The sequence below is a fragment of the Salvelinus sp. IW2-2015 genome, linkage group LG19, assembly GCF_002910315.2.
Source record: "Salvelinus sp. IW2-2015 linkage group LG19, ASM291031v2, whole genome shotgun sequence".
Lineage (NCBI taxonomy): Eukaryota > Metazoa > Chordata > Actinopteri > Salmoniformes > Salmonidae > Salvelinus > Salvelinus sp. IW2-2015.
In genome coordinates this window covers 29,367,595-29,392,885 of record NC_036859.1, presented here as the reverse complement: position 1 = coordinate 29,392,885, position 25,291 = coordinate 29,367,595, and the positions used below count along the sequence as shown (strand labels likewise).

The 25,291-nt window shown below is 43.1% G+C and overlaps 2 protein-coding genes across 8 annotated transcripts in view; one reads left to right on the top strand and one right to left on the bottom strand.

The window, feature by feature from the left end:
• Nucleotides 1-17,257, top strand: part of LOC111979525 (cyclic AMP-dependent transcription factor ATF-6 alpha) — a 43,736-nt gene extending 26,479 nt beyond the window's left edge. For 3 of the 6 annotated variants that reach the window (XM_070448947.1, XM_024010121.3, XM_070448948.1), the window contains exons 13-16: nucleotides 2,573-2,634; nucleotides 3,269-3,380; nucleotides 11,784-11,868; nucleotides 16,571-17,257. In XM_070448947.1, the coding sequence (XP_070305048.1) occupies nucleotides 2,573-2,634; nucleotides 3,269-3,380; nucleotides 11,784-11,868; nucleotides 16,571-16,740 (429 nt within the window). In that variant the 3' untranslated portion in view covers nucleotides 16,741-17,257. The remainder of the gene's footprint in view (nucleotides 1-2,572; nucleotides 2,635-3,268; nucleotides 3,381-11,783; nucleotides 11,869-16,570) is intronic. The other 3 variants (XM_070448950.1, XM_070448951.1, XM_070448949.1) reach the window with 3 other exon arrangements.
• A 451-nt stretch (nucleotides 17,258-17,708) lies between these two features.
• Nucleotides 17,709-24,864, bottom strand: LOC111978876 (olfactomedin-like protein 2B). Of its 2 annotated transcripts, none has more exons than XM_024009115.2 (8): nucleotides 24,428-24,864; nucleotides 23,086-23,352; nucleotides 22,543-22,650; nucleotides 21,904-22,080; nucleotides 21,279-21,465; nucleotides 20,547-21,038; nucleotides 20,181-20,357; nucleotides 17,709-20,010 (listed from the first exon to the last, which is right to left on the bottom strand). In XM_024009115.2, exons 1-8 carry the CDS (start codon nucleotides 24,596-24,598, stop codon nucleotides 19,412-19,414), a joined length of 2,178 nt encoding a protein of 725 aa, XP_023864883.1. In that variant the 5' UTR covers nucleotides 24,599-24,864; the 3' UTR covers nucleotides 17,709-19,411. The 2 variants fall into 2 exon arrangements, with proteins under 2 accessions (XP_023864883.1, XP_023864884.1); XM_024009116.2 differs by having other exon boundaries at nucleotides 20,547-21,035.
• Between the last annotated feature and the right edge of the window lie 427 nt (nucleotides 24,865-25,291).

Sequence of the window (25,291 nt, the reverse complement as noted above, 5' to 3'; positions counted from 1 at the left end):
TTGCACAATGTTGGCATATCCTCACACTTTGACATCATGCTCTGCTTTTTTCTGAGTTCCAACTTTGAAGTACACTTATCAATCAGTTTTGTTTGCCATTTGATGAAAAGCAGTGAGATAGATCTATTTTATCCCTGTGTGATTCATCCCCAGACTTGGAGTTTATGGGGGAAAAAACCCACTGATCCCAATGAAATGCACTGTGAAGCACAGACTTGGAGAGCCCTCGTCGAATTGGATGAAACACGCCTGTCTGTAAATCTCTCTCTCCACCTCCATCTCTCTCCATCCTCACCAACCTGTTGTGCAGAAAGAAAAGAAGGGACAAAGAGGAGACAGGGTTTGTTTTTGTCATATTTCCTGTGATATCACTTGAAATATTATACTGCCGTGTCCTACCAGGTCAGGCCAGATTCGTTGCAGAGCTCTTCTTGAAAACCGCTTCGCTCCACTCGTCTAGTCGCACAGGAATAAGGCTAGCACGCATAGTTTTAGGTGGATGGATATTTCAGGTGAAAAGGGAATAACATTTACAGTACAGACTGTACCTCATACAGTCAGGCAGAAGTCAAAACTCAGATTCTGCAGTAGTAGCTGATTTCTTTTGTAACATTTTTGGTGTGCGTGTCAATATATGTCTGCGTTTGGTTTATCTTGATTTCTTAACTCTCTGTCTCTGTGAAGAGGAGCGTGTCCTAAATTGAGAAACTTGGCACAGAAAAAGTGATCTGTTTTTATCGGTCTCTGTATAGCACGTCTGTGTGTGAGACTGTTTTCGATAGCATCTAACTGGCTGAATTATGAAGAGTTGGACGAGCATCTTCTAGATTTGCAATCCCTTGCCTCTCTATCTGCTTTTGCTCAGAGTAGATACCCCACTTCCTGGCTAGTCTCCCAGTCCCTGCCTCTGAAAAACATCCCCACAGCATGATGCTGCCACCACCGGGATGGCGCCAGGTTTCCTCCAGCCAAACAGTTCAATCTTGGTTTCATCAGACCAGAGAATCTTGTTTCTCATGGTTTGAGAGTCCTTTAGGTGCCTATTGGCAAATTCTAAGCGGGTTGTCATGTGCCTTCTACTGAGGAGTGGCTTCTGTCTGGCCATTCTACCAAAAAGGCCTGATTGGTGGAGTGCTGCAGAGATGGTTGTCATTCTGGAAGGTTCTCCCATCTCCACAGAGGAACTCTGTAGCTCTGTCAGAGTGACCATAGGGTTCTTGGTCACCTCCATGACCAAGGCCCTTCTCCCCCAATCGCTCAGTTTAGCAGGGCAGCCACGTCTTCCATTTAAGAATGATGGAGGCCACTGTGTTCTTGGGGACCTTCAATGTTGCAGACATTTTTTGGTACCCTTCCCCAGATCTGTGCCTCGACACAATCCTGTCTCGGAGCTCTACGGACAATTCCTTCGACCTCATGGCTTGGTTTTTGCTCTGACATGCACTGTCAACTGTGAGATTTTATATAGTCAGGTGTGTGCCTTACCAAATCATGTCCAATCTCAAGGATGATCAATTGAAACAGAATGCACCTGAGCTCAATTTCGAGTCTCATAGCAAAGGGTCTGAATACCTATGTAAATAAGTTTAGTTTTTTAAACACATTTGTAAAAGTTTCTAAAAACCTGTTTTCGCTATGTCTTTATGGGGTATTGTGTGTTGATTGAGATACATTTAAAAAAAAAATCTATTTTAGAAAAAGGCTGTAACGTAACAAAATGTGGAAAAATACTGTATATGAGATTTAGTGCGGACTAGAATTCGACTGTCTCAATGGAATCCTTATACTGGGGTGTGGTGTACATTTTAGGACACCCTCAGCCTCATGCCTCACTCCTCTTGAATTAAGTCAATAGTCAACTCTCCTTGAAGCGTGCGGCATGACGATTAACTCAAGGAGGGTTGTTGATTGACTCATTGAGGGGTGAGTTTTGAGGATGATGGAGTCCGAGAATTTACATACTGATCTTCATCCACAGTGAAACATGTTTTCTCAGCCGTGGGCCACTCATGCAGTGACCCGTTGAACTGGCATGCCTGGATTCTGTCATTGCCTTTGATAGGCATTAGTCAATTGTTTTTAAAGTGTTACTTTCATCCCATCCATGTTGGTTTTTACGGTAATATTGCATGTGTCATCCAACGATAACGCTTGTATACATTTTTTATTTCGATTTTTCCTTCAAAATATTTTTTAAGAAAATATTTCAGCTTACATTTATTTTGAAGGTTATATACCTGTGCTTCTGTTTCACATGTAAGTCACAGGATATGTGTAGAGCAGAGACAGGATGAGGATCAGTGCTTTTTCAGGTCAAACACATAATACTGTGGGCAATGCATGGGTAAATCCATACTGGCATACTGGCTAAGGAAATGGTCAAGTACAAGAAAAAAATGGCCACATAAACAAAATGTCTCTTTAAGTTCCACTTGATTTTTTGTCATCAATCAGCCAAGACAAAAGACACAATGATATAGTGTTCTTCATTCAATGATTCAAGTTTCAGAATGGAGCAGTCTGGTTTAATAGCAGTGACTCACTGACCACCATTCTATAACTTTTTTCACAGAAGTCACCTGAGGAGACGACCCAGTCCAGTAACTCGGTTGTAACAGTCAGCTACGACACTGAGTAAGTATTCATAAAAAATGGCAGAAACAATGTGTTTTGGACCCTACAGTATTTTCAGTGTCTTACTTCAAACTCTTCAAAATTATTTTATGGTCATGTTTTCCCTTTTGGTTCCACTACTGTGGAGTATGAGAGGCCAAAACAGTTGTGTTGCTATTTACCAGCCCAACTACAAAAGTAGCCTTTGCTACCAAGTCAATGGTAGACCTATGATACATCGATGCCCCACACTCATACAACTTGTGTTACACTGTGAGCTAGAAGTGGGAAGATGTTCCTCTAGATTCAACAGGGGAACTTAGAGTACTATTACTAGATTACTTATTCATTACTTATTCACTTATAACATAGTAATAGCATGGTAATAACTTTGTAATAATGTTTCATGTGAAGGAGATGGTGATTATAGATACAGTACATTTAGTTACAGTAAATGTAGTTACATTTAATCAAGATCTTCTAGGTCTCTTTCTTTTAAATTCACTGCTGACACAGCAGGCTGCAGTCATAAATATTGTCAGACTTTCTTTAAKTTGTCAACTAACCTTAATTACATATCAGATTTCTATTATGTTAGATTTAGTTTTGATATGTCATATAGTCTATTTCACTGCCACCTCTCTCTCTCTTTCAGCAGACCAGGAAGTGAGGTTCTGGTGTACTACTCACACCATCAAAGCTACAGCGACTTCTTCGATGAGTTAAATCGACGAGGCGATACTTTCTATATGGTGTCCTTTCGCAGGGTGAGTCACTCCATGCATATTCCATAGCATATTCCGTAGAAGCAGGCAACCATGTATCCTTCTGGTTGTGACAATGTGCTGATCTCAAGGCCAAATTCAAATCTGGTCTGTAACTGTTTCATGACACAGTTTTGCCTTCAGCAAGTCTTCAGCGGATGAAACTGATAAGTAGGGAAGAAATGGAATCATGAAGTGGTTGTGAAGCAATTTTGAAGAGCATACTGAGCACTAATCCAGGGCACAAATTTTTAGTCTTAATTGAAGACGGAAAGCCCCAAATTCAAGAGCAGATGGTCTTTTGAAGCTAAAGGAAATATTTGTTTTTCTTTCCTTCCTCTTTTACCTCCCAAATGCATGAATGAATGAGGTTTGAAAAATGTCTGGTGCTGCTGATTAAACATGTACATTAGCGTTTCAATCTTCACATATGAGCGTATGTAATACATTTATATGTGATTTGTAACTTTATCGGTGTACAGTTAATGATTCACTAATTGACCTTGACACAAATTGCATTTGTGTGTTTGATGTAGGCCTTTTGGATTCTGAGCGAGCACATTCGGAAGGAATGTTATGGCTTTCAGAGACCTAAGGCGTGTAGACCTTATGAAATCAGTGTCCAAATTCAAACATCTAGAACAATAAAGAAGATGATCCTTGATGCTGTTCTTATATTCCTTTCATTCTGTGTGGTGATTTGGCTGAAATGACCATTTACGGTAACCAATGGGGTCCGTTTCTTGTTAAGCTACCAGATTGGAATTTCACTGCAATTTTTATTTGATGTAGCCTAACCACTGAGAATCTTTTGAAGTATTGATTGAGCACATTTTCCTTCCGCCCCACACATTTTGAAATCTTTTCTCTGGTGAAGTGGAATGATGTAGTTAAACATCTCCAATACATTTACATTAAAGTGAACATTTAAATAATATTCACAACTGTTTATCGGCAACCTCTGCCAGGAAAGTCTTTTCGATGACGAGAATGCATACCTCCATTTTCATAAAAGACACACCAAATGTAAACTATGAGATCCTTATATCTGTTATTCCGTCTCCTCTGATATGTCTCCAGACATTCCTTTATACATTTGATGGAGCGTTTTATACACTTTTGAGGCTTTGTGAAAGCATTCTCATGATGCTAATCGGCTGAATCCCTTAGTTCTGTCTGTTTTATTCTCATTCTCAACCAGCAAGAGAATGACTGACTGTCTTATTTCATTGCACCCCTAAAGCCCCTTACACCGCCCTATTCATTTAGCCATCTATTCAGACAGCCCCTCTGAAGTCTTGGTCTGATTTTCAACGTTATTCTAACCTGATGACTGGTCAGGAAAGTTAGCAGGGACCATTCTCTCTGATGGCCTGCCAACGTCTGTTTTGTGAGAACCTGAGAGAGAAAGAGAGAGAAAGAGACGGAGAGAAGGAAAGTGAGCTCTGATTGCAATCTCTCAACTCAATTAATTCAGAGCATCAACGCCAAGGGGCCCCTCTTCAGCTCTTTTGTGTGCCCATCAGCTCTGCTCTCTGAGGGCCCTTTATCCAGGATCAGATATCTGTTTCCTGAAGGCCCATTAACTGAGCCCCAATGGAGGCATCAACCCACCCACCACCTGCCTTCAGACCTGCCTGCATCATTCAGTCCGGATAAGAAGCTCTTGTACAATTGCCATTGTTTTGTATCATGGCCTCAATAGAAACCCTTTGCTGGCAAACCAAGTATGCTCCTTTCCAGAAGGTACTGTACATAAGCCGTACATTGAGAGCTGTTGTCAATGTGTCAACCCCACACTCGATCTTAAGCTGAGTATCACACACGTACAGTAATTGCATGAATTGCACCTGGTTTAACTGCAAACAAGAGTTGTGATGTCATTGGAAATGGCAAGTGATGGAAAGAGCAGAATGCTAACTTAATGCATTGGACCATGGCTGCTGTGGGAAAGAAAAGCTGAGCCCAAAGCTGAGCCCAAAGTTTTGTAGGTRAACATGATGATCAGGAATATATTCATACAGTATTTTACTGAATCACTTTTGATTATGATAATTGGCTCGCTGGGGTACTGTGCAAAGGGCGAAGAGATTTTCGGACAAAATGGTAGAAATGTTTCCCAATATTGTTTTCCCGAAGCTCATGGAAACGTTCCATCTCTCAGAGTTCAGGGCTACCCGCTTTTACAATCTATGCCAAAGAGAATTCCAAAGGGAATTTCATTAAAATGTTCAATTTAAAACATTTAAAAAGGTATCCTTTTTAGATAAAACTATACTAAATATAATCACATCACTAAATAATTGATCAACAGCACTGTAGGGTAGCACCATGTTGTAGCCGTAGGACAGCTAGCTTCCATCCTCCACTGAGCACATTGACTTCAATAGAAAACCTAGGAGGCTCATGGTTCTCATGGTTCTCACACCGTTCCATAGACTTACACAGTAATTATGACAACATCCGGAGGACGTCCTCCAACCTATCATAAGTTACAGCTAGCTAGCACTGCAGTGCATAAAATGTGGTGAGTAGTCCACTCAGAGAAAACTTTTTTTTTTTAATTCATTATGCCTTTTTTTCACTTACAGTTTCACTTACTTAGCTAGCAAATGCAGCTAGCTAGTTTAGCCTCCTGAAACACCCTGCTCAAACAGTTAGCTAGCTGGTTATGTCTATCCAGCACAATACTGAAACTCTTCCAAGTCAAGGTAAGCTTTTAGTTTTACAAATGTATTGCCACTGGGGCCCTCCGGTGTAAAGTAGATGTGAGAAGGAATACAACGTGGCTGCTATGAAACTTTGAACTGTGTTTACGCGTGATCAGGGGTGTATTCATTCTTCCGATTCTGTTGAAAAACATTTCTTAAACAGAAGTTAACGGAACAAAACGGGGATAAACATACCTGAATTTGTCCAATAGAAACTCTCGTTTGTAACTGTTGGACTAATTACACCCACTGTCAGCTAGATGCAGGCAAGAGTGTGCAAGTCGGTATTGAATGTCACTATCTGTCACATCAATTTTGTCTCTCGACCTGTGTGCACCTACGTTGTAAATTTTCATTCATAGGCTAGGTTGTAGCAACCTCATGATGGGTATAGGGAAAATTTGAGTATCATGTAGTAGCCTAAACGTATCGCTGTTACATTTAACTGGGTGAATGGAAAATGAATGTCATTGTCACGTTCCTGACCTTATTTTTCCTTTGTTTAACTTTGTTTAGTTGGTCAGGACGTGAGCTGGGTGGGTAGTCTATGTTTTGTGTTTCTATGTTGGGGTTAATGTGTTGCCTGATATGGTTCTCAATTAGAGGCAGGTGTTTGACGTTTCCTCTGATTGAGAACCATATTAAGGTAGGGWGTTCTCACTGTTTGTTTGTGGGTGGTTGTCTTCCGTGTCTGTGTATGTTGCACCACACGGGACTGTTTCGTTTGTCGTCCGTGTATGTAGTCTGTTCCTGTTCGTGCGTTCTTCGTAGTTTGTAAGTTCTCAAGTCAGGTCTGTCTACATCGTTTATTTGTTTTGTAGTTTGTTAAAGTGTTTTCGTGTTTCGTTCTATCATTTAAATAAATAATTATGTCAAACTATCACGCTGCGCTTTGGTCCAATCCCTACTCCTCCTCTTCAGACGAAGAGGAGGAGAACGACCGTTACAGAACCACCCACCTAACAAGGATCAAGCAGCGTGAGAGGAACCAGCAGCAGCGGCCAAAAAACCAGGACTCGTGGACTTGGGAGGAGATTCTGGACGGAAAGGGACCCTGGGCACAGCCAGGAGAATATCGCCGTCCCAAAGCTGAGCTGGAGGCAGCTAAAGCAGAGAGGTGGCGATATGAGGAGGCAGCACGTAAGCGAGGCTGGAAGCCGGAGAGGAAACCCCAAAAATTTATTGGGGGGGGGGATAAAAGGGAGTGTGGCGAAGTCAGGTAGGAGACCTGCGCCTACTCCCTGTACTTACCGTGGAGAGCGAGAGTACGGGYAGACACCGTGTTACGCAGTAGAGCGCATGGTGTCTCCTGTACGTGTKCATAGCCCGGTGCGGKWYATWCCASCTCCYCGYAYYGGCMGGGCTAGATTGAGGATTGARCCGGATGTCAWGAAGCCGGCCCAACGCATCTGGCCACCAGTGCGTCTCCTCGGGCCGGCTTACATGGCACCAGCCTTACGCATGGTGTCCCCGGTTCACCTACATAGCCCGGTGCGGGTTATTCCACCTCCCCGCACTGGTCGGGCGACGGGGAGCATACAACCAGGTAAGGTTGGGCAGGCTCAGTGCTCAAGGGAGCCAGTACGCCTGCACGGTCCGGTATTTTCGGCGCCACCTCCCCGCTCCAGCCCAGTACCACCAGTGCCTACACCACGCACCAGGTTTCCTGTGCGTCTCCAGAGCCCTGTTCCTCCTCCACGTACTAGCCCTGTGGTGCGTGTCTCCAGCCCATTACCACCAGTGCCTACGCCACACACCAAGCCTCCTGTGCGTCTCCAGAGTCCTGTACGCACTGTTCCTTCTCCCTGTACTCGCCCTGATGTGCGTGCCCTCAGCCCGGTACCACCAGTGCCGGTACCATGCATCAGGCCTATAGTACGCATTGAGAGTCCAGTGTGCCCTGTTGCTGCTCCCCGCATAGCCTGAAGGTGCGTGTCCTTAGCCCGGTACCTCCAGTTCCGGCACCACGCACCAGGCATACAGTGCGCCTCAGCCGGCCAGAGCTGTCTGTCTGCCAAGCGCCGTCAGAGCTGCCCGTCTGTCCCGAACCGTCAGAGCTGCCCGTCTGTTCCGAGCCGTCAGAGCTGCCCGTCTGTTCCGAGCCGTCAGAGCTGCCCGTCTGTCCCGAGCCTCAGAGCTGCCCGTCTGTCCCGAGCCGTCAGGCTGCCCGTCTGTCCCGAGCCGTCAGAGCTGCCCGTCTGTCCCGAGCCGTCAGAGCTGCCCGTCTGTCCCGAGCCGTCAGAGCTGCCCGTCTGCCCAACGCCATCAAAGCCGCCCGTCTGTCCCGAGCCTTCAAAGCCGCCCGTCTGTCCGAGCCTTCAGAGCCGGCCGTCTGTCCCGAGCCTTCAGAGCCGCCCGCCAGACTGGAGCCGCTAGAGCCGTCCGCCAGACAGGAGCCGCTAGAGCCTTCGCAGAAGGAGCCGCTAGAGCTCCGAGACAGGAGCCGTAGAGCCTCCGCCAGACAGGAGCCGCTAGAGCCTTCCGCCAGACAGGAGCAGCCAGAGCTTCCGCCAGACATGAGCCGCTAGAGCTTCCGCCAGACAGTGAGCAGCCAGAGCTTCCGTCAGACCTGGCAGACCAGAGCGCGTTCAGCCAGCATGAGCATGCGCAGAGCAGCCAGCCGAGGTCCGTCCACTCAGTCCGGAGGCTGCCCCTCCATTGCCGAGCTGCCCTCATTCCGGAATGCCCCTTCCAATGCGAGCCTCATCTCCGGAGATGCTGCCTCATTCCGGTGTTGCCCTCATTCCGGTGCTGCCCCTTAAGCTAGTGGGGTTAATTTGGAAGGGGTGGATCTGTTTGAAGGAGGCTAGAAGCGGGTAGTGACATTGGTGGGGTGGGGACACGACCAGGCGCCAGAGCCGCACCGTTGGAGCCGACGCCCACTCCAGACCTCTCCCTAGACTTATGTTGGTGCGCGATTTTTGTCCTTTTAAAATAATTTAAAGTTGATCAGAAATACAATGTAGACATTGTTAATCGTTTGTAATGACTATAGTAGCTGGAAATGCACCCAGAATTTTTTATGGAAATATCTACAGTAGGCGTCCAGAGGCCATTATCAGCACACCATCATCCTGTGTTTCCACTGCACTTTGTGCTAGCTAATCAGAGTTTATATTTTAAAAGGCTAATTGATCATTAGAAAACCCTTTTGCAAATTATGTTTCGCAATCAGTGAAAACTGTTGTTCTGATTAAAGAAATAATAAAACCTGTTCCTTTTTAGACTAGTTGAGTATCTGGAGCGATCAGCATTTGTGGGTTTTCGATTACTGGCTTAAAATAGCCAGAAACAAATTAGCTTTCTTCTGAAACTCGTCAGTCTATTCTTGTTCTGAGAAATGAAGGCTATTCCATGCGAGAAATTGCCAAGAAACTGAAGATCTCATACAACTCTGTGTACTACTCCCTTTACAGAACAGCGCAAACTGGCTCTAACCAGAATAGCAAGAATAGCAAGAGGAGTGGGAGGCCCCGGTGCACAACTGAGCAAGAGGACAAGTACATTAGAGTGTTTAGTTTGAGAAATGGATGCCTAATAAGTCCTCAAATGGCAGCTTCATTAAATAGTACCCGCAAAACACCAGTCTTAACGTCAACAGTGAAGAGGCGACTCCTGGATGCTGGCCTTCTAGGCAGAGTTGCAAAGAAAAAGCCATATCTCAGACTGGCAAATAAAAAGAAAAGACTGAGATGGGTAAAAGAACACAGACACTGGACAGAGGAACTCTGCTTAGAAGGCCAGCGTCCCGGAGTCGCCTCTTCACTGTTGACGTTGAGACTGGTGTTTTGCGGGTACTATTTCATGTATTTACTCATCAATCTACACACAATACCCCATAAAGACAAAGTGAAAACAGGTTTAAGATTTTTTTTTTATGTATTAAAAATAGAAAGACAGACGCCTTATTTACATAAGTATTCAGAACCTTTGCTATGAGACTCCAAATTGAGCTCAGGTGCAACCTGTTTCCATTGATTATCCTTGAGATGTTTCTACAACTTCATTGGAGTTCGCCTGTGGTAAATTCAATTGATTGGACATGATTTGGAAAGGCACACGACTGTCTATATAAGGTCCCACAGTTGACAGTGCATGTCAGAGCAAAACCAAGCCATGAGGTTGAAGGAATTGTCCATAGAGCTCAGAGACAGGATTGTGTCAAGGCACAGATCTGGGGAAGGGTACCAAAAAATGTATGCAACATCGAAGGTCTCCAAGAACACAGTGGCCTCCATCATTCTTAAATGAAAGAAGTTTGGAACCACCAAGACTCTTCCTAGAGCTGGCCACCTGGCCAGAGAGGTGACCAAGAACTCAATGGCCAAGCTGACAGAGCTCCAGGCTTCCTCTGTGGAGATGGGAGAACCTTCCAGAAGGACAACCATCTCTGCATCATTCCACCAATCAGGCCTTTATGGTAAGTTGGCCAGACGGAGGCCACTCCTCAGTAAAAGGCACATGACAGCCCTGCTTGGAGTTTGCCAAAAGGCACCTAAAAGACTATTAGACCATGAGAAACAAGATTCTCTGGTCTGATGAAACCAAGATTGAACTCTTTGGCCTGGATGCCAAGCTTCACGTCTGGAGGACACCTGGAACCATCCAGAGGGTGAAGCATGGTGGTGGCAGCATCAYGCTGTGGAGATATTTTTCAGCGGCAGGGACTGGGAGACTAGTTAGGGTTGAGGGAAAGATTAACGGAGCAAAGAACAGGGAGATACTTGATGAAAACCTGCTCCAGAGCTCTCAGGACCTCAGACTGGGGTTCACCTTCCAACAGGACAACGACCCTAAAGCACATAGCCAAGACAACGCAGGAGTTGCTTCGGGACAAGTCTCTGAATGCCCTTGAGTGGCCCAGCCAGAGCCCGGACTTGAACCCGATTGAACATCTCTGGAGATACCTCAAAATAGCTGTGCAGCGACGCTCCCCATTCAACCTCACAGAGCTTGACAGGATCTGCAGAGAATCATGGGAGAAACTCCCCAAATACAAGTGTGCCAAGCTTGTAGCGTCATACCCAAGAATACTTGAGTCTGTAATTGCTTCAACAAAGTACTGAGTAAAGGGTCTGAATACTTATGTATTTGTGATATTTCAGTTTTGTATTTTTCTATAAATTTGGAAACATTTCTAAAAACCTGTTTTTGCTTCGTCATGGGGTATTGTGTGTAGCTTAATGAGGGATTTAAAAAAAATTATAATACTTTTTTTTTAGCATATAAGGCTGTAACGAAACAAAATGTGGAAAAAGTCAAGGGGGTCTGAATACTTTCTGAATGCATTGTATATGGAAACTGTTTAGTACCACAAAATACATTAAATAAATAAAATCCTGATCTTTCTTCTATCTCTCAGATATAGAACTGACACTTCAGAACAAACTTCTTTTAGATTTTTTCTTCTGTTTTTCCATGTAGTAAATYTGTTATTCAATGTGTTTGTATGGACTAAAAGCAGTCAGGCCAAATAGTATTTTTATATATTTTTTATACTTCAAGGGGTGTTAAAATTCTAATTCAAATAGCAAAATGACCATTGATATGACCTTCTTAAAACAATTCCATATAGCTTAAGAGAACCCCCACCCCCCCTCCTCCGGCTTAGACTATAATGGGTTGAGGACCAGTTCAACTTAACTAATGACTAACTGCATTAACTATCTAACGCCAACTCTTTCTTTCCTTGTAGGATCACCTTCTGCTCCCTGCGACCAACCACAGCAAAGGGAGAAGGCCAAAGATGTCCTTGGTGTTACCAGCTATTAATGTGAATGGTAAGGACTAGTAACCGATGGGAACTGAGCAATAGCAAGCCAAAAGTAACCATTTGACTCTAAACTCTAAGGAAGTTTATTGATGTACGTTTTGGAGAAGAGCTTTCACGAAATCAGAAGCCACAGCCAATTTACATCTCCACCTTCATACTGTGTATAAACAGACAACCTAAACTAGTCACCAGTTTAGTTACAGCTTGAACCAGCTTGAACAAATGACTGTTATTGTGATGGATGAATGCTCACTTTTTCTTTTCGTCTTGAAAGCTTTCCTCTGTACTTACTTCCTATTGTATTAGTGACAGAAATAGCTTTCAGGTGTAAACTAAGCTATTTTTACTTCTGTCATGTGCAATGAATTAGGCTATTTTGCTAAGGGCAATCGTATTGGTCTGTTGGTACCCCTTCTACCCTGAAGAAAATAAGTAGAATACAGATTTGACATGCCCTTTTAAGGATAGAATGTACACTTTCGGAAGTTCAGAGACAACAGTACTGTACGGCACATTTGCTTTTCTAATCTTAGGTGATTTACTGTCTCTTCAGTAGCAGGGGAGGGTTAAGCTTTAGAGAAGAGCTTGTCTGGGGGAGCCAGATAAACAGTTTGAAAATACGAGTTGGATTATACTACATATGTAGGATCTTCATTTTACCAGTTTCTCACGGCAGGATAATTAGTCTGCAGCAGGAGGAAATGTGAATTATTCTGTGGATTCTAATTCATGAAAATTGTTGTAGGGTTGATACATTTGTTGTTAGGGCAAATCAAATCAGAAGTGTGAAAGTGGAAATTACACATTTTAGAAGCCCTTCTAAACCTTAAATGCACTACAAGTTTGCAAGTTTTCATCAAATTAAGATCCTACATCTGTAGGACATGGGGCTCACCATTGAACTCACCCTCTTTTGTCTGGGTTCTGTCCCCCTCAGTCTTCAGAATTCGTTTTTTTGTGTGGGTTATGATAAATTATTAATGCATTTAATAGGTACAGTTGAAGTCAGAAGTTTACATACACTTTAGCCAAGTACATTTAAATTCAGTTTTTCACAATTCCTGACATTTAATCCTAGTTAAAAACTCCCTGTTTTAGGTGAATTAGGATCACCACTTTATTTTAAGAATGTGAAATGTCAGAATAATAGTAGAGAGAATGATTTATTTCAGCTTTTATTTCTTTCATCACATTCCCAGTGGGTCAGAAGTTTACATACACTCAATTTAGTATTTGGTAGCATTGCCTTTAAATTGTTTAACTTGGTCAAATGTTTCGGGTAGATTCCACAAGCTTCCCACAATAAGTTGGGTGAGTTTTGGCCATTCCTCCTGACAGAGCTGGTGTAACTGAGTCAGGTTTGTAGGCCTCCTTGCTCGCAACTATGTTTTTCAGTTCTGCCCAATCTATAGGACTGAGGTCATGGCTTTGGGATGGCCACTCCAATACCTTGACTTTGTTTACCTTAAGGCCATTTTTCCCACAACGTTGGAAGTATGCTTGGGGGTCATTGTCCATTTGGAAACCCAATTGCGACCAAAGCTTTAAGCTTTAATTGCGACCAAGCTTTTAGCTTTCCTGACTGATGTCTTGAGAGGTTGCTTCAATATATTCCACATATTTTCCTACCGCATGATGCCCATCTATTTTGTCGAAGTGCACCAGTCCCTCCTGCAGCAATTGCACACCCCACAACATGATGCTGCCACCCCCGTGCTTCACGGTTGGAATGGTGGTTCTTCGGCTTGCAAGCCTCCCCCTTTTTCCTCCAAACAAACGTATGGTCATTATGGCCAAACAGCTTCCATTCTTTGTTTCATTCAGTACCAAGACATTTCTCCAAAGAAGTACAATCTTTGTCCTATGTACAGTTGGCTTTTTTATAGCGGTTTTGGAGCAGTGGCTTCTTCCTTGATGAGCGGCCTTTCAGGTTGTGTCGATATAGGACTCGTTTTACTGTGGATATAGATACTTTTGTACCTGTTTCCTCCAGCATCTTCACAAGGTCCTTTGCTGTTGTTCTGGATTGATTTGCACTTTTCGCACCAAAGTACGTTCATCTCTAGGAGACAGACCAATACTGTCTTTCAGAGCTCAGCCCTACAGACCAGGGCCTCCGGCCAAAGGAAAACCTCCCTCCCTGGACACCTCTGGGGATCGGCTGCCCTCAGTGCAGGAGCCTCGCCATTATGGCCTTGAGCCAGGCCCCTGTAAACCTACTTTAGTGAGTCCCAGAGGCCCCACAGTTCAGAACATTGCAGAGCCGTTATTACCTGCCTCACACTGTTAATGGTCCTGAAACATTCCAAGACCTGTTTCCTGAGTCTTATGATCAAGTTTGTTATGCAACACGCATCATCCTACAAAACAAAACTTTATGCTGACTGCTTGTTGACAGCAGTTTTGCTTTCTCTGAATCCAACATATAAATCTGAAGTTTGGCATGTTTTTGTAGGGAAAGAGTCATCATTCATTTATTTGTTTAAGGTCTAGGTCATTAGCTCCACAACATTAGCCAACATGTTTTGGATCTGCCATTATGCAATCTATAGATGAGTGACAAATATCTAGATTACAGCTTTAGAGATGATTACGAGGAGAAGAAAGAGAGAAAGTGGGATAGAGGCGTTGGTGGAATACAATGCAGTCCTGTCATGGGAATGCTTTGGTTTATTTCTTTATCTCTGTTTTCTCTGCTCCCACAGTCTCTGTTTCTCTTGCGCTCTAAAGTGTCTGGTTTCTTTTGTTCCCACAGTCTCTGTTTCTTTTGTTCCCACCAGTCCCCTCTGTTTCTTTTGTTCCCACAGTCTCTGTTTCTTTTGTTCCCACAGTCTCTGTTTCTTTTGTTCCCACAGTCTCTGTTTCTTTTTCCCACAGTCTCTGTTTCTTCTTTGTTCCCACAGTCTGTTTCTTTTGTACCCAAAGTCTATGTTTTTTTGTTCCCCAGCTCTGTTTACTGCTTTTTCCTGTTTTCCACAGTCTCTGTTTCTTTTGTTCCCACGCTCTGTTGTTCCCACGTCTCTGTTTCTCTTGCTCTCAAAGTTCTGTTTCTTTTGTTACCACAGTTCTCTGTTTCTTATTGTTACCACAGTCTCTGTTTCTTTTGTTCCCACAGTCTCTGTTTCTCTTACTTTCAGTTTTTTTGAGGTGCAGAAGTGGATGCCAGAGAGGAATTTGTTTGATGTGCTTATGGCTTTGTTGAAAGGATATGCTATGCTTATTACATATCATTAGATAATATCCTTGGAGAGGCACAGTGGTGGCTGCATATAATTGCCAGGTGATTGTAACGGTAGGTTGTAATTTTCCCCAGCCACAGAGTGTGGTTGTTTAGAAAGACCTATTCTTGCCATAAATAGCTTCCATCTGTAGAAATCAGTTTGATATTCCTCATTACTTGAATAGAAGATTTACCATAGTTTTGTCCTCAGAATCACTCTTCTGGGCTACAACATATGGTGCAAGAATGCCAAGTGGCCTTTTGGGTAACTTTATCATAACCAATTGGCCTCAGTTGAAGGCTGCATGGTATGTGGAGGATAATGAAGGGCAATTTAGTATTTTCGTTCTCATGATTTGAAATAAGCCATTTCACTGTGTTGTATTGACAGGCCAGCATATTTTCTCATGTTCACATAGTTTAGTTTATGGTTGGTCTGACGCAAAGACTTCCACCATTTGGAATTAGCTATTCTCAGGTAAGGGCTGTGCCATTTGGAATTAGCTATTCTCAGGTAAGGGCTGTGCCATTTGGAATGAGCTATTCTCAGGTAAGGGCTGTGCCATTTGGAATTAGCTATGCTCAGGTAAGGGCTGTGCCATTTGGAATTAGCTATGCTCAGGTAAGGGCTGTGCCATTTGGAATTAGCTATTCTCAGGTAAGGGCTGTGCCATTTGGAATTAGCTATGCTCAGGTAAGGGCTGTGCCATTTGGAATAAGGTATGGTCTGTATGAATACACAAGTGTTCCATTTGGAATTAGCTATGAAATAAGCTGTTTTGTCTTCCAAACCAGTCAACACCTTCAAGTTCCAAGCTGTGTACACCTGGCAGCTAAAACAGATTCCTTGCACAGATATACTGGCGGATTCAGCTCTCATAAAAAAGAACAGTAACAAAAGTGTTAAATTCTATTTATCTTTAGTGGGTAATATTTTTGTATAGTATATTATATACAGTAGTGTATTCAGGTATTATGGGCTTATCATATTAGTTTTCATCAAACATACAGTAGAAACACACATACTTTGAATGTCCATGTGTTCACAAAATGTGATCGGTTGCATAACCCTTTCAATTTAATTTCCATATGCATTAATCACCTTTAGATCCAGAGCCTGATCCCTACGTGTGCCAGTAAATTGCTCCCGCTGGCTAAGCCACATGGACCTGGCCTTTCTGGCCAGGCTGATGGCTTCAGCCAGTGTTCTTCCAGGAGCTGGTGTTCAGCCTCCAGCCATCCTGCAGGCTCCTCAGCCACCTGATACCAGACAGGGTCTCTGGGAGAAGGCAGTGAACCAAATAATGACTATTGCATTTGGGCTCTAGAGCGCTAAGAGGACAGACTTCGGGATTGGATCCTCACAGAGAGACACTATAAGGGGATCCCCTCAAGAGATCCTCATTGGATGTCTTGACCCAAGATGACTGAATATCATTTCGATTTTGATTATAACCATATTTTTTTTACTTATTGTATTTCATTACAGACTCTGTCATCAAGGACGACACATTTGAGGTGATGATGCAGATTGACTGTGAGGTCATGGACACCAAGATCCTCCACATCAAAACCTCCAGCATCCCAGAGTTCCTACGTGCTAACACCACTGACTTCCAGGCTGCAGCATCGGTTGGTGTTCTATCAGACTCTTCCTGAACTTCACTTCAACCAGAATACCTGGCAATCTGAAAGGCTATAATTTAGCCAACATTTTCAACTGTGACAAAACATTTAACTTTGTTGTATCCTCTCTGGAAATGTTCTGCATCAATTTCGCACATCCTCTGTCTTCTACATTTCACAAGTCCTTGTACCTCCGATGTTACAAATCTATCAAGACGTATAAAGAAGTTGTCCAGCAACTGTTTGCCTCCATATTGCTTGGTTTAGAGCATCTGGTTTTATGTTAAATTGACAGGCTGCCAATGCAGGCATCTAGGTCATTTGTTAGAATAAATATGGGACTTAATGTTGAACCCTGTGGAACCCCTTCCAAAAATTCCTTCACTCTCTTGACCCTACAGCTATTGCGCTCTTTTAATTGAGCCATAATTTTACCAAATGTAACCTAATACCTTTATACAAAACAGTAATTGATTCTGGACCCTATTGATGGAACCAAGCCATGTTAACAAGATCCTTTTCACAGATATTAAAGTTGTTAATAGACATATCTGGTGGAGTTATGATTCGTACTTTTTATGAAGCCATGTTGAGTGAACAAAATGACTTACTAAAAACCCAAACAATGTAAGCAATACATTTAAATTTTTGTCATTTAGCAGATGTTCTTATCCAGATCAACATACAGTTTGTGCATTCATCTTAAGATAGCTAGGTGGGACAACCACCTATCACAGGCATAGTAAGTATGCTTTCCTCAAAGTAGTTATCAGGAAAGTCAGAGCTAGAAAGGGGTGGGGGGGTCAAGTTTTTTACTCCTTAGTATGTGCAGTATCACACAAACATGATGTAAGTTATGTGCCCATTATTTTCAGAAATGTGTACATTTGGGGTGTAATAATGAATTTGTTTTGTTTGAGTTGCTTAATGGTTTGTCATGGTTTTCAGAAAAAAACCATGGACAGTAACATGTTCTAATATTGATGACTAGTGTGTCAGCATTCATGTTTGGAGGCATTTATTTTAAATTACAGTATATACAACATACACTTTAAACTTCTAACAAGCAGTAAGAAATAACTGTGTCTTGCTTTGCTGAATGATCTTGCCTGCTGCCATTTGGGCAGTTAAAAACAGTAACCATTAAATATAAAAATACAACAACATGCGTTGGGACAAAATGGGAGACATTTTGAGAAATAAAACAAAAACAGAGCAACAGAGATTATAAAGTGCAAAACACAACGGCCCTGTAGACTGATCTACAATCCACTAAGACATCAAATGTACACTACCGTTCAAAAGTTTGAGAACACCTACTCATTCAAGGGTTTTGCTTTATTATTTTTTATTTTCTACATTGTAGAATAATAGTGAAGACAACAAAACTATGAAATAAGACATGTAGTAACCAAAAAAGTGTTAAACAAATCAAAATATATTTTTTATTTGAGATTCTTCAAATAGCCACCCTTTGCCTTGATGACAGCTTTGCACACTCTTGGCATTCTCTCAAGCAGCTTCATGAGGTAGTCAACTGGAATGCATTGCAATTAACAGGTGTGCCTTGTTAAAAGTTAATTTGTGGAATTTCTTTCCTTCTTAATGCATTTGAGCCAATCAGTCACAAAAACCATCAAGCGCTAAGATGAAACTGGCTCTCACGAGGACCACCACAGGAAAGGAAGACCCAGAGTTACCTCTGCTGCAGAGGACACGTTCATTAGAGTTACCAGCCTCCGAAATTGCAGCCCAAATAAATGCACAGACACATCTCAACATCAACTGTTCAGAGGGGACTGTGTGAATCAGGCCTTCCTGGTTGAATTGCTGCAAAGAAACCACTACTAAAGGACACCAATAAAAGAAGAGACTTGCTTGGGCCAAGAAACACAAGGAATGGACATTAGACCGGTGGAAATGTGTCCTTTGGCCTGGAGTCCAAATTTGTGAGACGCGGTGTGGGTGAACGGATGATCTCCACATGTGTATTTCCCACCGTGAAGTATGGAGGAGGAGGTGTTATGGTGTGGGAATGCTTTGCTGGTGACACTGTGATTTATTTAGAATTCAAGGCACACAACCAGCATGGCTACCACAGCATTCTGCAGCGATACGCCATCCCATCTGGTTTGGACTTAGTGGGACTATCATTTGTTTTTCAACAGGACAATGACCTAACACACCTCCAGGCTGTGTAAGGGCTATTTGACCAAGAAGGAGAGTGATGGAGTGCTGCATCAGATGACCTGGCCTCCACAATCCCCCGACCTCAACCAAATTGAGATGGTTTGCGATGAGTCGAACCGCAGAGTCTAGGAAAAGCAGCCAACAAGTGCTCAGCATATGTGGGATCTCCTTCAAGACTGTTGGAAAAGCATTCCAGGTGAAGCTGGTTAAAAGAATGCCAAGAGAGTGCAAAGCTGTCATCAAGGCAAAGGGTGGCTATTTGAAGAATCTCAAATAAAAAATATATTTTGATTTGTTTAACACTTTTTTGGTTACTACATGATTCCATATGTGTTATTTCATAGTTTGGATGTCTTCACTATTATTCTACAATGTAGAAAATAGTAAAAATTAATTAAAACCATGAGTAGGTGTTCTTAAACTTTTGACCGGTAGTGTATATATTTAGGATCTTTTATACAAAAAGTGCTTGTCCCTTTATTATATATATATATATATAACTACTCGTCTGCTTTTAATATGCAAATATAACATTGTAGGTCACCTGGTGACCGTTGTCCCATGCGTACAGCTTTTTGTCCTTGGGGTTGTAGTCGATTTGCGTCGTGTATGTGTAGTTGTTTGTGAAAGGTATTCTGGGGATCATCTGGGTGTGTGTGTGCGTATCGAAGGCGTAGGATATATTGGCGAGGGTGCGTTCGTAGTTGTCCACCGCATACAGGACACCACAAATGACAAAGGAGTTTCCGTAGAAGTGTCTCCTCAGGCCCGTTCTGAACGTACTCTGGAGGCTGAGGTCGGTCGGGTTCACACGGCTTAGGATGATTACTTCCTGATGGAAGCCCTCCTCATCCAGAGCAGGGTACACTAACCACAGGCCGCTCTCATCCACCGCAAAGTCGATATCCGAGTGTCCTCGCCGCCTCCAGGAGGCGTCCTCCTCCTCTAACACGGCGTCGTGCAGCGTCGTCCAGGCCGCCACGTAGAGCAGATGCAGGTCGAACTTGATGATGTCACGGGAGAAGGCGCGGTTGTAATAGAAAGCTCCGTTGTACACCACGTGGCCTGTGCCGATCCAGTTGTACGGTAGCTTGTAGGAATTGGTGAAGTGTCCTGACAGGAAACAGACCAGAGAAACAATAGAGTATTCAATACTGAGCAGCACACATTGCACAAATCAAATGGCACCATTACATGAATCTATTGCCATGTCTGTCTCGTAATCATGGCACCTAGAACCAAAGCAGTTACTTGGTTTTGAGACTATTCTATTGTGAAAATACCTTGTTTGAAGTTGTCCATGTCGTGGAATTCCAGTAGGTGGTTACCATAGTAGTAGTTGGTGACATATATGACATTTCCGTTGCCCTTTGGGTCCTTCATCCAGGCCCCTTCCTTCYGGCCGTAGGTGTTATGGGTCACTGGGTCCGAGATGGAGGCCAGAGTGTCTTTGCACATGCCTGTAAGTAAACATACAAAGATAAAGATAATCTGTACTCCCCTCAGGTATTTAAAGATCAAACAAATAACACTATTTCCCTCCCAAAAAGATCAATGTGGTGTATAATACAAATCATGCCTTTTTCAGCATCAAATTTGAATTTCACTTTGGAAAATAAAAAATCTGATCAACCAAAGATATTTTTTACCAGGGACTTTAGGGGTCGCCGAGGGGCCCTCTGTCCAGCCGATGTGATGCTTGGGTTTGGGCGCACCCGTCACCTTGCTGGGTGAGGCTGTGGTGCTGTTGACCTGTCGCACTGCAGCGGTTGGAGACGTGGTCAAAACAGACAGGGTTTCAGGTTTCCTAGTGGCCGCTGGCTGAGTGGTGCTTGCGCTTGTCGCAACCATTGTAGTAGTGGTGGTTGCTGCGGTCGTAGTTGTGGTTGGAATGGTTGTGGTCGGGATGAACACAGTGGTTGATGGTGTCTCGGTAGCTTTAGGGGCAGATGTGGTGGGATTCCCTTGGGGACTATTGGTTGTTTTGGAGGCACGAGTGGCCTGGTTGTCTGGGTTCCACTTCCTGTCTTGCGATGTTGGTGTCGCGGTGCCTGCTACAGGTCTGGGCTGGGTGGGTCTCAGGAGCTGGTCATCGATGAGCAGGTCCATGGAACCATCACCGCTCAGGGCTTCGTCTGCTGCTGGTGAATGAGCAGCACAAGCATCATCTACAGTACACCAACATACTCAAGAAGCCTCTCCAATCTCATATTAAACCCCAGAACAAAACATGTCTATAGGCACAGCCCCAATATAGAGACCCCCAAAAAGAAGCCGTCGACATCACTAAAATCCCTGGGAAGATGCTGTATGTTCTGAACTGGATAGACCACTGCTATGTTAGTTATTCTAGTATATGTCCAGTATTTTAATGGACTTACTGAGCTCCCCAGCGGCTCCATCGTCCACCGCGTTGGCCTTGTAGAAAGTCACTCCTCTGATGACCATGCCGTTGAGTCCCACCTTGCCTTTCAGGGGCCCCTCCCTGTTTTGCAGCTGGCTCCTCTTCAACATGGGTCTGGTGGTCCCCTGGCCCTTGGCCCCAATGTAGCGCTCCTCATACTTCTTCTATAGGAGGATCCAATCATAAAGGACCAAATGTTACCATTGTGTTATTTTTAGTTACAATAAGTTCTTAGCAACCATTTGTTGCATGGCAGTAGAGTTTTCTGTTTCTGATTTTAAATTGTAATACTAGGCTACAGAAACAAATGCTATGATTTTGAACATATTGTTTTTCTGGAAACGTATGCAGTCGAGGTTCAAAGTAAGAAAGTAATTTATGTCAAATACTCTGAAGTCTGAGGAAAATTAATTGTTTTCTGAGACATCTGGAAACTGTTGTAGTCCAGAAAGCAGACTAGTTTTTATCCYGCCACACTGTATTAAAGAGAGTGCCATGCTACTGGCTACCTTAATGTCTTGCCAACGTTTCCACTACAAGTCCAAAGAGACTGACTGCCTTGGTTAGCATAGACTTTGTGTGTGTATGTGTGTGTGTCTTACCTCTGTGTTAGCATAAGCTGCAGCTGTATCCTTCTGCAGAGACGGCTCCAGCTCAGTCAGACGTTTTCTCTTTTCCATCCTCTGCTGGGCTCTTCTCTCCTTCTCTYGCTCCTTTTCCTCACTAGAGGGGCTCCTCACACTCACTTTATCCTTCTCCGTGTGGTTACAAGAAAAGGTCTGGACACCCACAGAGACAAAGCAAAATGATGAGAAGCCAGTACAATGACCATAGACTCTAAGGCAGGGCTCATCGACTAGATCCAACCGGGGGCAGATTCTGTTCTTGAGCGGATGGTCAGAGGGCTGGAACATCATTACAAATAACTTGTAGACTGCAAATTGACCACAAGGAGCACCAACAGCTATAATATTTGACTAAAACATAATAATTTCAAACCTTGCTTACATTTGTATACGATCAAATATATCTCGCTATCATGTGTGTGAATACTTTGGAACAGATTTCCAAAATGAAAATCACTTGGAGCTGATTTGCTGGTGTTTTTACAGTCTTTTATGCCCCCCCCCACCCCCCAAAAAATGTAATCACCCGCGGGCCGGCAGTTAGGGAACTCTGCTGTAAGCTATGCAAGCTATGACTGCCCATTCTGAAATGCCTATGAGTGACAGTATACAAACCTTTTCTATATTGCCAACCCGGTTGAGGAGTTTGGTTGTAACTGAGTGCAACTTTAACAGATCCATCCCGTAAAACGCTCCCTCCAGTAACTCCATTACTGTTGAGAGCTGTAAGAGAAAGTGATCAGAATCATTGCAGTACATTTTAGATAACATACATGTACATGTTGTAGTCCTGTCTCACGCTGTTTTCAACCACATATTTTCAATCACAGATGATGTGGACATTTCATTCAGATCAAATAAAGTTTGAGGAAATATTCCCTTGCAAAGGGACCTGGCTAACTCCTTGTTTTACAAAGACTATGGGTTATTTTACACGGTCCCGTGTGGCTCAGTTGGTAGAGCATGGCGCTTGCAACGCCAGGGTTGTGGGTTCATTCCCCACGGGGGGACCAGGATGAATATGTATGAACTTTCCAATTTGTAAGTCGCTCTGGATAAGAGCGTCTGCTAAATGACTTAAATGTAAATGTAAATGTAAATTTTATGATGGACCAGTGTAGTGTTTTTTGTCCTTAGAGGTAGGCGCTTGTGTTTTACCTTGATGTCATCTTTCCCCGCCTCCTGCAGCTTCTTGAACCTGTAATCTCCCTCGCAGGGATTCAGAGCAGAGGGTGGGGCTATACACGCACACTTTTTACAATTGGGCCCCGATGTCACAGTCTCCACTGTGTAAAAGTCTTCGGCCTTGGCGGCGCCCTCCTCTATCCGCCGGCAGGCACTTCTGCTCAGCGGTCTGACAACACATTTACAGCGACAGTCAGAGCCTTCCGACAGCGTTTTCACTTTGTCATAATCTCCCAGCAGCTATAATTGAGAAGAGATGGGTAGAGCATGGGTAGTCCACCAATGAGGAGCACAGCATTTCAACAATTCACACAGACACAAGGCATTGACACATGCATTGGTTACAGTTCAGTGGAGGCTGGTGGAAGGAGATGTAGGAGGACAGCCTAGTGGTTAGAGCGTTGGGCCAGTAACCAAAATGTTGCTGGATCGAATCCCCGAGCTGACAAGGTAAAAATCTGTCGTTCTGCCCCTGAACAAGGCAGTTAACCCACTGTTTCCAGGGCGCCGTGGATGTTGATTAAGGCAGCCCCTGCACCTCTCTGATTCAGAGGTTAAAGCGGAAGACACATTTCGGTTGAAGGCATTCAGTTACCTAGTCAGTACAACTAGGTATCCCCCTTTCCTTGTAATGGCTGGAATGGAATAAATGGAACTGAGTCAAACATATTGTTTTGATGTGTTTGATAAGTTCTCTTTGTTCCAGTTCCATTCCAGCCACTACAATGAGCCCGTCCTCATATAGCTCCTCCCACCAGCCTCCTCTGGTGCAGTTACTTATAGGATGGATTCAGAGGTAGCTGAATAGCATATTAATGAGAATGTATACATTTATCACTACATAGGAAAAACTACCATCTCATCTCTCTGATACCAAATATTCTATGCACATTGCACATTGAAAATGGTTTAACGACTAACAATCGACTAATGTAGAAAAATACAGCTTTTTAACCCTTTATATGGGTATGAAAAATATTTTTGTCTTACGAACATATTTCACATTTAGGAGAACATTTTAAAACTAAAGTAACTATATACTAAAATGACAACGCTCAGTGTGCGTGCGTAAGTACGCATGATAAGTGCTCAACGTAATAGGTTAACTTTTCCAAGGCCAGTATTCATAGACCATGAAGTGTCCATTATTAATATCCTAAACTAAACGGAATTATAATGCTTGGGAAAATTAATTATTCTTCCTCTTAGTTATTCTCATTAACTGTCGCACTTGGCTTTAGATAGGTATAGGCTGTGCGTAAAATTCGGCTATCTAATCAATCCTGTTACAAATACCGAGAAAGGTCGTAAATACCTGAGTTAAAACGTTTTCCTGGTTGTCCATCTCATCATCTAGCAGTGGTCCGTCGGTCTGTTCTAGTTCCTCTTTTATTCCATTATCCATTACGTCGCTGAATGCAATTTGTGCCCAAGTGAGAGCGACCGCACACCACAACAAGAGCAATATCTGCAACCTAGACAACATCTCCTAAATTACCAGGTGCACAATTGATAAATTCCTAATCAAAAAATGATGTATTTGAAACTCTCTGCAGCGAATTTCAAAAAATAATAAAGTAGTTTGAAATATTCAAATGTTATAACAAGAAATATTCAAATGTTATAATAAGATGTTCATGATTAAAAAAAAGTGATCTCGCAATGGAAGTTAATCCGAGATGTATTTAGAGTCCTCAGGTGAAAAGTATTGTGTTGCCCTCGCTGTAAGTGATAGGTATGACCACTGTTGATGGTCGGTGGTGAATGAACAGGCAAGTGAACGTTCTAATGGTTGGTTATGGATATGTGGGACGGACTTTATCATTATTGGATACAGGATGCAGTCTGTCTCACAGATTGGATGTGAAACAATGTTACAAGAGATTAAACAATAGTTTTCAAACATAATATTTGGTCATTAATGTTCTTTCTTCTTAACTGTATAGTTGTATAAATGCCTATCCTGGCCATTGGGAAATGTTTGCTATAGAATTCCTGACTAGTAGGGTATTATTATAGGTGATATTATTTGATGGACTGCAGAATGAAGCTCATAAATCGGACACAATTTTAGAATAGGCTATTTGTGGTTGAAATAAAGAGAAAATGTGAGCCCCAAATTTACCCGATAGCGCCATCTAGGGGATTATTTTTGTCATCGTCTGTTTATGTGATGGAC